The 19,684-nt window shown below is 43.8% G+C and overlaps 1 protein-coding gene across 6 annotated transcripts; it reads right to left on the minus strand.

The window, feature by feature from the left end:
• Positions 1–647: 647 nt before the first annotated feature.
• Positions 648–5,124, minus strand: LOC141161921 (uncharacterized). Of its 6 annotated transcripts, none has more exons than XM_073647459.1 (7): positions 5,040–5,124; positions 3,594–3,665; positions 3,055–3,155; positions 2,298–2,447; positions 1,661–1,815; positions 1,130–1,547; positions 648–1,011 (listed from the first exon to the last, which is right to left on the minus strand). In XM_073647459.1, exons 1-6 carry the CDS (start codon positions 5,100–5,102, stop codon positions 1,156–1,158), a joined length of 933 nt encoding a protein of 310 aa, XP_073503560.1. In that variant the 5' UTR covers positions 5,103–5,124; the 3' UTR covers positions 648–1,011; positions 1,130–1,155. The 6 variants fall into 6 exon arrangements, with proteins under 6 accessions (XP_073503560.1, XP_073503562.1, XP_073503564.1 ...); XM_073647461.1 differs by having other exon boundaries at positions 4,931–5,048; XM_073647463.1 differs by lacking the exon at positions 5,040–5,124 and adding an exon at positions 4,899–5,032.
• Positions 5,125–19,684: the final 14,560 nt, after the last annotated feature.

Below are 19,684 nucleotides of genomic sequence, written 5' to 3' on the forward strand. Positions count from 1 at the left end.
TAAATTGGTGCCGGACAGCGCCTCCTGCCCCGGCCTCCAGCCAGAAGAGAGGCGCCGCGACAACACTCCTCCCGGTCAGGTAAGTATGGCACCGGAGATCGCGGTATGTGTTCAGTGTCTAAGATCTCCGGCGCCATACACTCCTCTTACCTGTAACGGCTGGATGCCTGATTCTGTCTGGAGCCAGACTGCACGTCGCACATGAGCAGTCTATCGAGGCTTCAGACAGAGGGACGCATCCCCGGTTATATTATAGATAGATTATATACACACACTACATGGAAGAAAGCATTGAGTTTCAGTTTTTCCTTCAACCCCATTCCCCTGGTGTATAAAGTCCCCATTGTCCCTCTCCCCGTGGTGCAAAACATTGGGCCCCATTGGCCCCGACGTATGACCATGTGAAAGGACCCCCTCTCACCTCGGCTGGTCGGAAGGAGGGGGGGGTCGACGACTCATCCTGTTACTAAGGAGTCAGAAAGGCGGGACTCACTAGGAACAAGTATTCAACTCATCCCCTTAAGGTCGATACTTTACACTGCAGGTCTGCTTTTCGAAATACAGTATATGTTACAATATAAATGTACGACACATTTTCTCCAGAGAAGCTCGTAGTTCATGTTCAGTTACATTTTATTATAACCTATACAAAGCATTTCTATACATCCTTTTCTTGAATAATTTGACACGGGGCGGATATAAACGGCGACTCGGATAATACGACCGGTCAGGAGACATAAGACGTCACGGAGCGTCAACTTCACGCTACAGAATTTATTATGTTAGCACCATGCGCCCCCTGCTGGGCGGATCTGGGATTGCATGGGAAATACTTTCATCATTCAGTCTGTGTCGCCACATTGATTTATAAAATCTCTATTGTATTAAATAATTAGTATAAATAAAACTAAGGAATCTTGGATAAAATTACCCCGAGGCCCAGGCAGTGATGGGCTAAGGTGCCGGCCAGAGTCTGGGGATGCAGAGGAGCTGCGGACACGATGGAAAGCACTAAAAATGGTGGAAAACAAAAACAAAGAATATCAGTAAGAAAAACTATCAACACTACAAGGACAGGACAATAATACAAAGCCCCCACTAAAACTGCGGCCGCCGCTCCGCCTCTTACCTCGTAGTCAGTGATGATGGCCAATATCATTTCTTGAGCCGTTTTTCTTGCAGTAAGCCCATCTCCTCCATACACATGCGGATCACCTGCGCAGCATCACCCCGGGCAGCCTCATCCCGGGCAGCCTCACCCCGAGCCGGGAGCTGGGCAGCCTCACCCCGGGCAGCCTCACCCCGGGCCAGGCGCTGGGCAGCCTCACCCCGGGCCAGGCGCTGGGCAGCCTCACCCCGGGCCAGGCGCTGGGCAGCCTCACCCCGGGCCAGGCGCTGGGCAGCCTCACCCCGGGCCAGGCGCTGGGCAGCCTCACCCCGGGCCAGGCGCTGGGCAGCCTCACCCCGGGCCAGGCGCTGGGCAGCCTCACCCCGGGCCAGGGGCTGGGCAGCGAGTCTGTCCTGTACAGCAAGAAGCTCCGACTCCACTGAAACATGAGAAAAAAATAATCTAACAGTTTTTGGTGCAGGACAGAATCTCTGCTGTGTCCCCGTGTATCTCACTGTCTGTATCTCAGCCATCGTCCCCCGTGTATCTTACCCATCTGCAGCTCGGCCGTGGTTTCTCCCAGTTTGGCCTCGGATTTTACCAGTGCCGCCCGCAGAGTTCCCACCTTCTCCTGCTGACTCTTCTCCTGCTGACTCCTCGCCGCCCCGAGACTTTCTGCTTCCACCAGTCGCGTTTCTAAGTCTCCGCTGCAGAAAAAGAGGAGAGACCACTGATTGTCCTGCGATCCCACCCAGAACTGCCGGCCGTCGTCTGTACAGAACACTAGGAGGAAACCTCAGCGTCCGGGGGTGGGGAATCTGACATCCACCAATCATCTCAGAGGCTAAAGTGAAGTCTCTCCCTTGCTTTACACTGCAGCTTTGCTCTATTAGGGATAATTAATATGATCAGTAACTTAGCAGCACAGACTTCTGAAGGGTATCCTAGCATGCAACCCACCACGTGTCTCATCAGAAGAAGTGTGGTACGCATCTCTCTTCCATGCTTTACACTGCATCTGTATTTCCCTGTGTAGCTCATCTGAACAAGCTCAGCGAGGATTACTATTGCTTTAAATGTCTGAAGTGGACAAACTGCCGCAGTATCACTACGAGGTGCTGATAGTAATGATATCCACCATGAAATCCTATCAATGCAAAAAAGGAAAAGGAAAAGGAGAGCAGATTACCGGGACGCCGCACCCCGAGCTTCACGTAACTTTTCCATTTCACGTGTCGCCACCAGGAGCTTCTCCTGACATCTCACTTCTTCCTCCAGAGCTTCTCGCTGAGGAAGAGTCTGAGCCAGCAGAGACATCAAATAGTCCCTCCTCACACTGCTGAAGAAAGTCATCACCCGAGAATCAGTCACAACACTGAGAGCCCATTATATGTGACATCACTGATCCAGAGTATTATACCCCAGAGCTGCACTCATTATTCTGCCGGTGGAGTCACTGTGTACAGACATTACTGATCCTGTACTGATCCTGTGTTACATCCTGTATTATACTCCAGAGCTGCACTCACTATTCTGCTGGTGCAGTCACTGTGTACATACATTACATTACTGATCCTGAGTTACATCCTGTATTATACTCCAGAGCTGCGCTCACTATTCTGCTGGTGCAGTCACTGTGTACATACATTACATTACTGATCCTGAGTTACATCCTGTATTATACTCCAGAGCTGCACTCACTATTCTGCTGGTGCAGTCACTGTGTACATACATTACATTACTGATCCTGAGTTACTTCCTGTATTATACTCCAGAGCTGCACTCACTATTCTGCTGGTGCAAGTCACTGTGTACATACATTACATCATTATTCCTGAGTTACTTCCTACATTATATTCCAGAGCTGCGCTCACTATTCTGCTGGTACAGTCACTATGGACACGCACAGGTTTCCGTTATGACATTATAATACCCATTCAATTTACCTTTCGGTGACCTCAGCCTCCATTTTTTGTAAATCTGCCTTCGTTTCATCTATTTTTTCTTGTTGTGATCGGACTTCATCCATCAAGAGCTGAACAACGTTCTGCAGAGAACACAGCAATTAAGTTAGGCTGATCAGCATCCACCTCTCCTGAAATACTCTGTGCTGCTATAGCTATTTACACTTTATAATTGTCAGGTTTGGGACCTTTCTCAACAGTAACAGACTCTTTCTCCTGAAATATTCTGTGCTGCTGGGGTGATCCACAGGACTCGGCTTCTGTCGTTTACAGCCCTGACCTCACCATCATGAGTGGACTGATCACAAGTCAGCATATTACTCTCCTGAAATACTCTGCACACATTTTTCAAGATTTGGCAGCTTCTATCCCAGTTTATATGAAGACTAAAAATTGCCACAAGAGAAGAATGCCCCAATCATGGGGAACATCATACGTGGATCACTACCAACTACAGAACACCCCGTGCACATGTCCGCCAGCGCAGGCACATATATAAATATATAAGGCTGGAGACAAACCTCGAGGTCGCTCATTGTATAGGAGCACAGATTATCTTCATCTTCAGCAAGAAGCTGCTCTAAGAAATCCATCTGTAAAAAAAACATATAAAAAGGAGAAATCGCGTTCCCCACACCACTGCTCACATAGCAGAATTACACACCAGAGCTGAAATCCCGTTGTACAAGTCACTGTCCTTCTCCCGTATTAACCCCTAAATGACAGACAAAGCTTTTGTTTCTCCTCCTCTTGTTCCACTTTTTTACTTTTCCGTCAGAATCACTGTTAGGAGGGTTTTTTTTGGTCTGTGGGACGAGCAGAGTTGTTTGACACCATTCACCTTACCCTACAATGTACTGACAACAGGACAAAACTTCTAGGAGGGGGTAAGACAATCCCACAAGCTGGCCGTTATTCTTTTTTTGTGTGACCTTATTATTCTGCACATCAGTACAAAGTTGGCAACGAATGTTCAGGGCTTAAAAACAAGGTTTAATGCGCCAGGAGATGAGGTTTTGCTCCTGTTTTCGGGTGTCTGAATCGTTTTTTTCTGTTTATTTCAGAGTTTTACAGCCACGACACCTAATAAGGTTTTTTTCCCCCCATTAATATTCTATGAAGAACAACAGAAAACAGATACAAATGTGATTATTTTTTTACTACGGTCACCTGCGCGGCACCCGGCGCGGCTTATGGGCTTCACTAAATCAGCAGCAGAAATTCCTACAGATCCGGCAGTTACAGAGGGATTTAGTCACTTGATATTTTACCTTGAGAAAGGAGCCGGTCCGGTGCTGAAACGCGTTGGTGAATAAAAAAAAACAACTTTATTTATACTTTCCGGATCTCATCCGGCCCAGCACAGTGATAACCTCCGTTTTGTCAAAGAGCATTTAGCGATCACCATGACAACCCGTCGGCGCCCTCCGATTACACTATACAGCCCCCCACCCTGGAGATGTCGGAGTCGCACTTTACTGAGGCACCTATGGGGAGTCGGCTGTACAGTACAGCCGTCACCCGCTGTATACTGACCTTCTCCCGGATCCTTCCAAACATCAGGACCGTGTCAGGAAGGGGTTAATGAGACTCGCCAATGACCCAAAACGCCCAAATACTTAATAACACGGCTAAAAGCGCAGGATGTCCTCCACCCTAGAAAGTCACCCAGGAGGCACAAATACCACACACCTGTCTGCAGCAGCTTGCTGACTGTTTCCAAACAGAATCAAGTGCTTTCATGTTTTTTACTTTTACAAATCATAAATAAAATTTAAAAAAATGATTAAAAAAAAACAACTACACACTAATAAAATACTCCAAACCTTCCCCCATCATGTAACATCGGTGACGTCACCTCCACTATGCTGCCTCTGCGGGCTGCCGGCGGGATACACAGCCACAGAACAGACCACACGTAATGTTAATTGCGCAGCGAGCGGCGCAGGTCACATGACCGCACTCACCTGAGAACTGACAGAAGCGCGGACAAATTTTTGAATTACACTGACGTCATTTCCCCTCAGCATATCATAGAGTCGGCACTTCACGGGAAGTAAGCTGATAGAGCGGTGAAACAGCTGTGCCATAAAGTGACGAATCAGTCGAACTCCAGCGGTTGCTATGGTTACAGAGAAACGCTAAAAGCGACAGATATACCGCGGCCTCTAGGTACATAGATATGACAGTGACGTCACAGCTCTGGGGTATATACTGGATCAGTAATGTAATGTATGTACACAGTGACTGCACCAGCAGAATAGTGAGTGCAGCTCTGGAGTATAATACAGGATGTAACTCAGGATCAGTAATGTAATGTATGTACACAGTGACTGCACCAGCAGAATAGTGAGTGCAGCTCTGGAGTATAATACTGGATGTAACTCAGGATCAGTAATGTATGTACACAGTGACTGCACCAGCAGAATAGTGAGTGCAGCTCTGGGGTATAATACAGGATGTAACTCGGGATCAGTAATGTAATGTATGTACACAGTGATTGCACCAGCAGAATAGTGAGTGCAGCTCTGGGGTATAATACAGGATGTAACTCAGGATCAGTAATGTATGTACACAGTGACTGCACCAGCAGAATAGTGAGTGCAGCTCTGGGGTATAATACAGGATGTAACTCAGGATCAGTAATGTAATGTATGTACACAGTGACTGCACCAGCAGAATAGTGAGTGCAGCTCTGGAGTATAATACTGGATGTAACTCAGGATCAGTAATGTATGTACACAGTGACTGCACCAGCAGAATAGTGAGTGCAGCTCTGGAGTATAATACAGGAGGAAACTCAGGATCAGTAATGTAATGTATGTACACAGTGACAGCACCAGCAGAATAGTGAGTGCAGCTCTGGAGTATAATACAGGATGTAACTCAGGATCAGTAATGTATGTACACAGTGACTGCACCAGCAGAATAGTGAGTGCAGCTCTGGAGTATAATACTGGATGTAACTCAGGATCAGTAATGTAATGTATGTACACAGTGACAGCACCAGCAGAATAGTGAGTGCAGCTCTGGAGTATAATACAGGATGTAACTCAGGATCAGTAATGTAATGTATGTACACAGTGACAGCACCAGCAGAATAGTGAGTGCAGCTCTGGAGTATAATACAGGATGTAACTCAGGATCAGTAATGTAATGTATGTACACAGTGACTGCACCAGCAGAATAGTGAGTGCAGCTCTGGAGTATAATGCAAGATGTAACTCAGGATCAGTAATGTAATGTATATACACAGTGACTGCACCAGCAGAATAGTGAGTGCAGCTCTGGGGTATAATACAGGATGTAACTCAGGATCAGTAATGTAATGTATGTACACAGTGACTGCACCAGCAGAATAGTGAGTGCAGCTCTGGAGTATAATACAGGATGTAACTCAGGATCAGTACAGGATCAGTAATGTAATGTATGTACATAGTGACTGCACCAGCAGAGTAGTGAGTGCAGCTCTGGAGTATAATACAGGATGTAACTCAGGATCAGTAATGTATGTACACAGTGACTTCAGAAGCAGAATAGTGAGTGCAGCTCTGGAGTATAATACAGGATGTAACTCAGGATCAGTAATGTATGTACACAGTGACTTCAGAAGCAGAATAGTGAGTGCAGCTCTGGAGTATAATACAGGATGTAACTCAGGATCAGTATTGTAATGTATGTACACAGTGACTGCACCAGCAGAATAGTGAGTGCAGCTCTGGGGTATAATACAGGATGTAACTCAGGATCAGTAATGTAATGTATGTACACAGTGACTGCACAAGCAGAATAGTGAGTGCAGCTCTGGAGTATAATACGGGATGTAACTCAGGATCAGTAATGTAATGTATGTACACAGTGACTGCACCAGCAGAATAGTGAGTGCAGCTCTGGAGTATAATACAGGATGTAACTCTGGATCAGTAATGTAATGTATGTACACCGTGACTGCACCAGCAGAATAGTGAGTGCAGCTCTGGGGTATAATACAGGATGTAACTCTGGATCAGTAATGTAATGTACGTACACAGTGACTGCACCAGCAGAATAGTGATTGCAGCTCTGGGGTATAATACAGGATGTAACTCAGGATCAGTAATGTATGTACACAGTGACTGCACCAGCAGAATAGTGAGTGCAGCTCTGGAGTATAATACAGGATGTAACTCAGGATCAGTACAGGATCAGTAATGTAATGTATGTACACAGTGACTGCACCCGCAGAATAGTGAGTGCAGCTCTTGAGCATAATACAGGATGTAACTCAGAATCAGTAATGTAATGTATGTACACAGTGACTGCACCAGCAGAATAGTGAGTGCAGCTCTAGGGTATAATACAGGATGTAACTCAGGATCAGTAATGTAATTATGTACACAGTGACTGCACCAGCAGAATAGTGAGTGCAGCTCTGGAGTTTAATACAGGATGTAACTCAGCATCAGTAATGTAATGTATGTACACAGTGACAGCACCAGCAGAATAGTGAGTGCAGCTCTGGGGTATAATACAGGATGTAACTCAGGATCATTAATGTAATGTATGTACACAGTGACTGCACCAGCAGAATAGTGAGTGCAGCTCTGGAGTATAATACAGGATGTAACTCAGGATCAGTAATGTAATGTATGTACACAGTGACTGCACCAGCAGAATAGTGAGTGCAGCTCTGGGGTATAATACAGGATGTAACTCAGGATCAGTAATGTAATTATGTACACAGTGACTGCACCAGCAGAATAGTGAGTGCAGCTCTGGAGTTTAATACAGGATGTAACTCAGGATCAGTAATGTAATGTATGTACACAGTGACTGCACCAGCAGAATAGTGAGTGCAGCTCTGGGGTATAATACAGGATATAACTCAGGATCAGTAATGTAATGTGTGTACACAGTGACTGCACCAGCAGAATAGTGAGTGCAGCTCTGGAGTATAATACAGGATGTAACTCTGGATCAGTAATGTAATGTATGTACACAGTGACTGCACCAGCAGAATAGTGAGTGCAGCTCTGGGGTATAATACAGGATGTAACTCTGGATCAGTAATGTAATGTACGTACACAGTGACTACACCAGCTGAATAGTGATTGCAGCTCTGGGGTATAATACAGGATGTAACTCAGGATCAGTAATGTATTGTATGTACACAGTGACTGCACCAGCAGAATAGTGAGTGCAGCTCTGGAGTATAATACAGGATGCAACTCAGGATCAATAATGTAATGTATGTACACAGTGACTGCACCAGCAGAATAGTGAGTGCAGCTCTGGAGTATAATACAGGATGTAACTCAGTATGTACACAGTGACTGCACCAGCAGAATAGTGAGTGCAGCTCTGGAGTATAATACAGGATGTAACTCAGGATCAGTAATGTAATGTATGTACACAGTGACTGCACCAGCAGAATAGTGAGTGCAGCTCTGGAGTATAATACAGGATGTAACTCAGGATCAGTACAGGATCAGTAATGTAATGTATGTACATAGTGACTGCACCAGCAGAGTAATGAGTGCAGCTCTGGAGTATAATACAGGATGTAACTCAGGATCAGTAATGTATGTACACAGTGACTTCAGAAGCAGAATAGTGAGTGCAGCTCTGGAGTATAATACAGGATGTAACTCCGGATCGGTAATGTATGTACACAGTGACTTCAGAAGCAGAATAGTGAGTGCAGCTCTGGGGTATAATACAGGATGTAACTCAGGATCAGTAATGTAATGTATGTACACAGTGACTGCACCAGCAGAATAGTGAGTGCAGCTCTGGAGTATAATACAGGATGTAACTCAGGATCAGTACAGGATCAGTAATGTAATGTATGTACATAGTGACTGCACCAGCAGAGTAATGAGTGCAGCTCTGGAGTATAATACAGGATGTAACTCAGGATCAGTAATGTATGTACACAGTGACTTCAGAAGCAGAATAGTGAGTGCAGCTCTGGAGTATAATACAGGATGTAACTCCGGATCGGTAATGTATGTACACAGTGACTTCAGAAGCAGAATAGTGAGTGCAGCTCTGGGGTATAATACAGGATGTAACTCAGGATCAGTAATGTAATGTATGTACACAGTGACTGCACCAGCAGAATAGTGAGTGCAGCTCTGGAGTATAATACAGGATGTAACTCATGATCAGTATTTCAGTATTATAATGTATGTACACAGTGACTGCACCAGCAGAATAGTGAGTACAGCTCTGGAGTATAATACAGGATGTAACTCAGGATCAGTAATGTAATGTATGTACACAGTGACTGCACCAGCAGAATAGTGAGTGCAGCTCTGGGGTATAATACAGGATGTAACTCAGGATCAGTAATGTAATGTATGTACACAGGGACTGCACCAGCAGAATAGTGAGTGCAGCTCTGGAGTATAATACAGGATGTAACTCAGGATCAGTAATGTAATGTATGTACACAGTGACTGCACCAGCAGAATAGTGAGTGCAGCTCTGGGGTATAATACAGGAGGTAACTCAGGATCAGTAATGTAATGTATGTACACAGTGACTGCACCAGCAGAATAGTGAGTGCAGCTCTGGAGTATAATACAGGATGTAACTCTGGATCAGTAATGTAATGTACGTACACAGTGACTGCACCAGCAGAATAGTGATTGCAGCTCTGGGGTATAATACAGGATGTAACTCAGGATCAGTAATGTATGTACACAGTGACTGCACCAGCAGAATAGTGAGTGCAGCTCTGGAGTATAATACAGGATGTAACTCTGGATCAGTAATGTAATGTATGTACACAGTGACTGCACCAGCAGAATAGTGATTGCAGCTCTGGGGTATAATACAGGGTGTAACTCAGGATCAGTAATGTATGTACACAGTGACTGCACCAGCAGAATAGTGAGTGCAGCTCTGAAGTATAATACAGGATGTAACTCAGGATCAGTACAGGATCAGTAATGTAATGTATGTACACAGTGACTGCACCAGCAGAATAGTGATTGCAGCTCTGGGGTATAATACAGGATGTAACTCAGGATCAGTAATGTATGTACACAGTGACTGCACCAGCAGAATAGTGAGTGCAGCTCTGGAGTATAATACAGGATGTAACTCAGGATCAGTAATGTAATGTATGTACACAGTGACTGCACCAGCAGAATAGTGAGTGCAGCTCTGGGGTATAATACAGGATGTAACTCAGGATCAGTAATGTAATGTATGCACACAGTGACTGCACCAGCAGAATAGTGATTGCAGCTCTGGGGTATAATACAGGGTGTAACTCAGGATCAGTAATGTATGTACACAGTGACTGCACCAGCAGAATAGTGAGTGCAGCTCTGAAGTATAATACAGGATGTAACTCAGGATCAGTACAGGATCAGTAATGTAATGTATGTACACAGTGACTGCACCAGCAGAATAGTGATTGCAGCTCTGGGGTATAATACAGGATGTAACTCAGGATCAGTAATGTATGTACACAGTGACTGCACCAGCAGAATAGTGAGTGCAGCTCTGGAGTATAATACAGGATGTAACTCAGGATCAGTAATGTAATGTATGTACACAGTGACTGCACCAGCAGAATAGTGAGTGCAGCTCTGGGGTATAATACAGGATGTAACTCAGGATCAGTAATGTAATGTATGCACACAGTGACTGCACCAGCAGAATAGTGAGTGCAGCTCTGGAGTATAATACAGGATGCAACTCAGGATCAGTAATGTAATTATGTACACAGTGACTGCACCAGCAGAATAGTGAGTGCAGCTCTGGAGTTTAATACAGGATGTAACTCAGGATCAGTAATGTAATGTATGTACACAGTGACTGCACCAGCAGACTAGTGAGTGCAGCTCTGGGGTATAATACAGGATGTAACTCAGGATCAGTAATGTAATGTATGTACACAGTGACTGCACCAGCAGAATAGTGAGTGCAGCTCTGGAGTATAATACAGGATGTAACTCTGGATCAGTAATATAATGTATGTACACAGTGACTGCACCAGCAGAATAGTGAGTGCAGCTCTGGGGTATAATACAGGATGTAACTCTGGATCAGTAATGTAATGTACGTACACAGTGACTGCACCAGCAGAATAGTGATTGCAGCTCTGGGGTATAATACAGGATGTAACTCAGGATCAGTAATGTAAGGTATGCACACAGTGACTGCACCAGCAGAATAGTGAGTGCAGCTCTTGAGTATAATACAGGATCTAACTCTGGATCAGTAATGTAATGTACTTACACAGTAACTGCACCAGCAGAATAGTGATTGCAGCTCTGGGGTATAATACAGGATGTAACTCAGGATCAGTAATGTAATGTATGTACACAGTGACTGCATCAGCAGAATAGTGAGTGCAGCTCTGGAGTATAATACAGTATATAACTCAGGATCAGTAATGTAATGTATGTACACAGTGACTGCACCAGCAGAATAGTGAGTGCAGCTCTGGGGTATAATACTGGATGTAACTCAGGATCAGTAATGTAATGTATGTACACAGTGACTGCACCAGCAGAATAGTGAGTGCAGCTCTGGGGTATAATACAGAAGGTAACTCAGGATCAGTAATGTAATGTATGTACACAGTGACTGCACCAGCAGAATAGTGAGTGCAGCTCTGGAGTATAATACAGGATGTAACTCAGGATCAGTAATGTAATGTATGTACACGGTAACTGCACCAGCAGAATAGTGAGGGCAGCTCTGGAGTATAATACAGGATGTATCTCAGAATCATTAATGTAATGTATGTACACAGTGACTGCACCAGCAGAATAGTGAGTGCAGCTCTGGAGGATAATACAGGATGTAACTCAGGATCAGTACAGGATCAGTAATGTAATGTATGTACACAGTGACTGCACCAGCATAATAGTGAGTGCAGCTCTGGAGTATAATACAGGATGTAACTCAGGATCAGTACAGGATCAGTAATGTATGTACACAGTGACTGCACCAGCAGAATAGTGAGTCCAGCTCTGGAGTATAATACAGGATGTAACTCAGGATCAGTAATGTAATGTATGTACACAGTGACTGCACCAGCAGAATAGTGAGTGCAGCTATGGAGTATAATACAGGATGTAACTCAGGATCAGTAATGTAATGTATGTAAACAGTGACTGCACCAGCAGAATAGTGAGTGCAGCTCTGGAGTATAATACAGGATGTAACTCAGGATCAGTAATGTAATGTATGTACACAGTGACTGCACCAGCAGAATAGTGATTGCAGCTATGGAGTATAATACAGGATGTAACTCAGGATCAGTAATGTAATGTATGTACACAGTGACTGCACCAGCAGAATAGTGAGTGCAGCTCTGGAGTATAATACAGGATGTAACTCAGGATCAGTAATGTATGTACACAGTGACTGCACCAGCAGAATAGTGAGTGCAGCTCTGGAGTATAATACAGGATGTAACTCAGGATCAGTAATGTAATGTATGTACACAGTGATTGCACCAGCAGAATAGTGAGTGCAGCTCTGGGGTATAATACAGGATGTAACTCTGGATCAGTAATGTAATGTACTTACACAGTAACTGCACCAGCAGAATAGTGATTGCAGCTCTGGGGTATAATACAGGATGTAACTCAGGATCAGTAATGTAATGTATGTACACAGTGACTGCACCAGCAGAATAGTGAGTGCAGCTCTGGAGTATAATACAGTATATAACTCAGGATCAGTAATGTAATGTATGTACACAGTGACTGCACCAGCAGAATAGTGAGTGCAGCTCTGGGGTATAATACTGGATGTAACTCAGGATCAGTAATGTAATGTATGTACACAGTGACTGCACCAGCAGAATAGTGAGTGCAGCTCTGGGGTATAATACAGAAGGTAACTCAGGATCAGTAATGTAATGTATGTACACAGTGACTGCACCAGCAGAATAGTGAGTGCAGCTCTGGAGTATAATGCAGCATGTAACTCAGGATCAGTAATGTAATGTATGTACACAGTGACTGCACCAGCAGAATAGTGAGTGCAGCTCTGGAGTATAATACAGAAGGTAACTCAGGATCAGTAATGTAATGTATGTACACAGTAACTGCACCAGCAGAATAGTGAGTGCAGCTCTGGAGTATAATACAGGATGTAACTCCGAATCATTAATGTAATGTATGTACACAGTGACTGCACCAGCAGAATAGTGAGTGCAGCTCTGGAGTGTAATACAGGAGGTAACTCAGGATCATTAATGTAATGTATGTACACAGTGACTGCACCAGCAGAATAGTGAGTGCAGCTCTGGGGTATAATACAGGATGTAACTCAGGATCAGTAATGTAATGTATGTACACAGTGACTGCACAAGCAGAATAGTGAGTGCAGCTCTGGAGTATAATACGGGATGTAACTCAGGATCAGTAATGTAATGTATGTACACAGTGACTGCACCAGCAGAATAGTGAGTGCAGCTCTGGAGTATAATACAGGATGTAACTCTGGATCAGTAATGTAATGTATGTACACCGTGACTGCACCAGCAGAATAGTGAGTGCAGCTCTGGGGTATAATACAGGATGTAACTCTGGATCAGTAATGTAATGTACGTACACAGTGACTGCACCAGCAGAATAGTGATTGCAGCTCTGGGGTATAATACAGGATGTAACTCAGGATCAGTAATGTATGTACACAGTGACTGCACCAGCTGAATAGTGAGTGCAGCTCTGGAGTATAATACAGGATGTAACTCAGGATCAGTACAGGATCAGTAATGTAATGTATGTACACAGTGACTGCACCCGCAGAATAGTGAGTGCAGCTCTTGAGCATAATACAGGATGTAACTCAGAATCAGTAATGTAATGTATGTACACAGTGACTGCACCAGCCGAATAGTGAGTGCAGCTCTAGGGTATAATACAGGATGTAACTCAGGATCAGTAATGTAATTATGTACACAGTGACTGCACCAGCAGAATAGTGAGTGCAGCTCTGGAGTTTAATACAGGATGTAACTCAGCATCAGTAATGTAATGTATGTACACAGTGACAGCACCAGCAGAATAGTGAGTGCAGCTCTGGGGTATAATACAGGATGTAACTCAGGATCATTAATGTAATGTATGTACACAGTGACTGCACCAGCAGAATAGTGAGTGCAGCTCTGGAGTATAATACAGGATGTAACTCAGGATCAGTAATGTAATGTATGTACACAGTGACTGCACCAGCAGAATAGTGAGTGCAGCTCTGGGGTATAATACAGGATGTAACTCAGGATCAGTAATGTAATTATGTACACAGTGACTGCACCAGCAGAATAGTGAGTGCAGCTCTGGAGTTTAATACAGGATGTAACTCAGGATCAGTAATGTAATGTATGTACACAGTGACTGCACCAGCAGAATAGTGAGTGCAGCTCTGGGGTATAATACAGGATGTAACTCAGGATCAGTAATGTAATGTGTGTACACAGTGACTGCACCAGCAGAATAGTGAGTGCAGCTCTGGAGTATAATACAGGATGTAACTCTGGATCAGTAATGTAATGTATGTACACAGTGACTGCACCAGCAGAATAGTGAGTGCAGCTCTGGGGTATAATACAGAATGTAACTCTGGATCAGTAATGTAATGTACGTACACAGTGACTACACCAGCTGAATAGTGATTGCAGCTCTGGGGTATAATACAGGATGTAACTCAGGATCAGTAATGTATTGTATGTACACAGTGACTGCACCAGCAGAATAGTGAGTGCAGCTCTGGAGTATAATACAGGATGCAACTCAGGATCAATAATGTAATGTATGTACACAGTGACTGCACCAGCAGAATAGTGAGTGCAGCTCTGGAGTATAATACAGGATGTAACTCAGTATGTACACAGTGACTGCACCAGCAGAATAGTGAGTGCAGCTCTGGAGTATAATACAGGATGTAACTCAGGATCAGTAATGTAATGTATGTACACAGTGACTGCACCAGCAGAATAGTGAGTGCAGCTCTGGAGTATAATACAGGATGTAACTCAGGATCAGTACAGGATCAGTAATGTAATGTATGTACATAGTGACTGCACCAGCAGAGTAATGAGTGCAGCTCTGGAGTATAATACAGGATGTAACTCAGGATCAGTAATGTATGTACACAGTGACTTCAGAAGCAGAATAGTGAGTGCAGCTCTGGAGTATAATACAGGATGTAACTCCGGATCGGTAATGTATGTACACAGTGACTTCAGAAGCAGAATAGTGAGTGCAGCTCTGGGGTATAATACAGGATGTAACTCAGGATCAGTAATGTAATGTATGTACACAGTGACTGCACCAGCAGAATAGTGAGTGCAGCTCTGGAGTATAATACAGGATGTAACTCAGGATCAGTACAGGATCAGTAATGTAATGTATGTACATAGTGACTGCACCAGCAGAGTAATGAGTGCAGCTCTGGAGTATAATACAGGATGTAACTCAGGATCAGTAATGTATGTACACAGTGACTTCAGAAGCAGAATAGTGAGTGCAGCTCTGGAGTATAATACAGGATGTAACTCCGGATCGGTAATGTATGTACACAGTGACTTCAGAAGCAGAATAGTGAGTGCAGCTCTGGGGTATAATACAGGATGTAACTCAGGATCAGTAATGTAATGTATGTACACAGTGACTGCACCAGCAGAATAGTGAGTGCAGCTCTGGAGTATAATACAGGATGTAACTCATGATCAGTATTTCAGTATTATAATGTATGTACACAGTGACTGCACCAGCAGAATAGTGAGTACAGCTCTGGAGTATAATACAGGATGTAACTCAGGATCAGTAATGTAATGTATGTACACAGTGACTGCACCAGCAGAATAGTGAGTGCAGCTCTGGGGTATAATACAGGATGTAACTCAGGATCAGTAATGTAATGTATGTACACAGTGACTGCACCAGCAGAATAGTGAGTGCAGCTCTGGAGTATAATACAGGATGTAACTCAGGATCAGTAATGTAATGTATGTACACAGTGACTGCACCAGCAGAATAGTGAGTGCAGCTCTGGGGTATAATACAGGAGGTAACTCAGGATCAGTAATGTAATGTATGTACACAGTGACTGCACCAGCAGAATAGTGAGTGCAGCTCTGGAGTATAATACAGGATGTAACTCTGGATCAGTAATGTAATGTACGTACACAGTGACTGCACCAGCAGAATAGTGATTGCAGCTCTGGGGTATAATACAGGATGTAACTCAGGATCAGTAATGTATGTACACAGTGACTGCACCAGCAGAATAGTGAGTGCAGCTCTGGAGTATAATACAGGATGTAACTCTGGATCAGTAATGTAATGTATGTACACAGTGACTGCACCAGCAGAATAGTGATTGCAGCTCTGGGGTATAATACAGGGTGTAACTCAGGATCAGTAATGTATGTACACAGTGACTGCACCAGCAGAATAGTGAGTGCAGCTCTGAAGTATAATACAGGATGTAACTCAGGATCAGTACAGGATCAGTAATGTAATGTATGTACACAGTGACTGCACCAGCAGAATAGTGATTGCAGCTCTGGGGTATAATACAGGATGTAACTCAGGATCAGTAATGTATGTACACAGTGACTGCACCAGCAGAATAGTGAGTGCAGCTCTGGAGTATAATACAGGATGTAACTCAGGATCAGTAATGTAATGTATGTACACAGTGACTGCACCAGCAGAATAGTGAGTGCAGCTCTGGGGTATAATACAGGATGTAACTCAGGATCAGTAATGTAATGTATGCACACAGTGACTGCACCAGCAGAATAGTGATTGCAGCTCTGGGGTATAATACAGGGTGTAACTCAGGATCAGTAATGTATGTACACAGTGACTGCACCAGCAGAATAGTGAGTGCAGCTCTGAAGTATAATACAGGATGTAACTCAGGATCAGTACAGGATCAGTAATGTAATGTATGTACACAGTGACTGCACCAGCAGAATAGTGATTGCAGCTCTGGGGTATAATACAGGATGTAACTCAGGATCAGTAATGTATGTACACAGTGACTGCACCAGCAGAATAGTGAGTGCAGCTCTGGAGTATAATACAGGATGTAACTCAGGATCAGTAATGTAATGTATGTACACAGTGACTGCACCAGCAGAATAGTGAGTGCAGCTCTGGGGTATAATACAGGATGTAACTCAGGATCAGTAATGTAATGTATGCACACAGTGACTGCACCAGCAGAATAGTGAGTGCAGCTCTGGAGTATAATACAGGATGCAACTCAGGATCAGTAATGTAATTATGTACACAGTGACTGCACCAGCAGAATAGTGAGTGCAGCTCTGGAGTTTAATACAGGATGTAACTCAGGATCAGTAATGTAATGTATGTACACAGTGACTGCACCAGCAGACTAGTGAGTGCAGCTCTGGGGTATAATACAGGATGTAACTCAGGATCAGTAATGTAATGTATGTACACAGTGACTGCACCAGCAGAATAGTGATTGCAGCTCTGGAGTATAATACAGGATGTAACTCTGGATCAGTAATATAATGTATGTACACAGTGACTGCACCAGCAGAATAGTGAGTGCAGCTCTGGGGTATAATACAGGATGTAACTCTGGATCAGTAATGTAATGTACGTACACAGTGACTGCACCAGCAGAATAGTGATTGCAGCTCTGGGGTATAATACAGGATGTAACTCAGGATCAGTAATGTAAGGTATGCACACAGTGACTGCACCAGCAGAATAGTGAGTGCAGCTCTTGAGTATAATACAGGATCTAACTCTGGATCAGTAATGTAATGTACTTACACAGTAACTGCACCAGCAGAATAGTGATTGCAGCTCTGGGGTATAATACAGGATGTAACTCAGGATCAGTAATGTAATGTATGTACACAGTGACTGCATCAGCAGAATAGTGAGTGCAGCTCTGGAGTATAATACAGTATATAACTCAGGATCAGTAATGTAATGTATGTACACAGTGACTGCACCAGCAGAATAGTGAGTGCAGCTCTGGGGTATAATACTGGATGTAACTCAGGATCAGTAATGTAATGTATGTACACAGTGACTGCACCAGCAGAATAGTGAGTGCAGCTCTGGGGTATAATACAGAAGGTAACTCAGGATCAGTAATGTAATGTATGTACACAGTGACTGCACCAGCAGAATAGTGAGTGCAGCTCTGGAGTATAATACAGGATGTAACTCAGGATCAGTAATGTAATGTATGTACACGGTAACTGCACCAGCAGAATAGTGAGTGCAGCTCTGGAGTATAATACAGGATGTATCTCAGAATCATTAATGTAATGTATGTACACAGTGACTGCACCAGCAGAATAGTGAGTGCAGCTCTGGAGGATAATACAGGATGTAACTCAGGATCAGTACAGGATCAGTAATGTAATGTATGTACACAGTGACTGCACCAGCATAATAGTGAGTGCAGCTCTGGAGTATAATACAGGATGTAACTCAGGATCAGTACAGGATCAGTAATGTATGTACACAGTGACTGCACCAGCAGAATAGTGAGTCCAGCTCTGGAGTATAATACAGGATGTAACTCAGGATCAGTAATGTAATGTATGTACACAGTGACTGCACCAGCAGAATAGTGAGTGCAGCTATGGAGTATAATACAGGATGTAACTCAGGATCAGTAATGTAATGTATGTAAACAGTGACTGCACCAGCAGAATAGTGAGTGCAGCTCTGGAGTATAATACAGGATGTAACTCAGGATCAGTAATGTAATGTATGTACACAGTGACTGCACCAGCAGAATAGTGATTGCAGCTATGGAGTATAATACAGGATGTAACTCAGGATCAGTAATGTAATGTATGTACACAGTGACTGCACCAGCAGAATAGTGAGTGCAGCTCTGGAGTATAATACAGGATGTAACTCAGGATCAGTAATGTATGTACACAGTGACTGCACCAGAAGAATAGTGAGTGCAGCTCTGGAGTATAATACAGGATGTAACTCAGGATCAGTAATGTAATGTATGTACACAGTGATTGCACCAGCAGAATAGTGAGTGCAGCTCTGGGGTATAATACAGGATGTAACTCTGGATCAGTAATGTAATGTACTTACACAGTAACTGCACCAGCAGAATAGTGATTGCAGCTCTGGGGTATAATACAGGATGTAACTCAGGATCAGTAATGTAATGTATGTACACAGTGACTGCACCAGCAGAATAGTGAGTGCAGCTCTGGAGTATAATACAGTATATAACTCAGGATCAGTAATGTAATGTATGTACACAGTGACTGCACCAGCAGAATACTGAGTGCAGCTCTGGGGTATAATACTGGATGTAACTCAGGATCAGTAATGTAATGTATGTACACAGTGACTGCACCAGCAGAATAGTGAGTGCAGCTCTGGGGTATAATACAGAAGGTAACTCAGGATCAGTAATGTAATGTATGTACACAGTGACTGCACCAGCAGAATAGTGAGTGCAGCTCTGGAGTATAATGCAGCATGTAACTCAGGATCAGTAATGTAATGTATGTACACAGTGACTGCACCAGCAGAATAGTGAGTGCAGCTCTGGAGTATAATACAGAAGGTAACTCAGGATCAGTAATGTAATGTATGTACACAGTAACTGCACCAGC

Source organism: Phyllobates terribilis, unplaced genomic scaffold (genome assembly GCF_046119375.1).
Source record: "Phyllobates terribilis strain yellow unplaced genomic scaffold, ASM4611937v1 Scaffold_9__5_contigs__length_417890890, whole genome shotgun sequence".
Classification (NCBI taxonomy): domain Eukaryota; kingdom Metazoa; phylum Chordata; class Amphibia; order Anura; family Dendrobatidae; genus Phyllobates; species Phyllobates terribilis.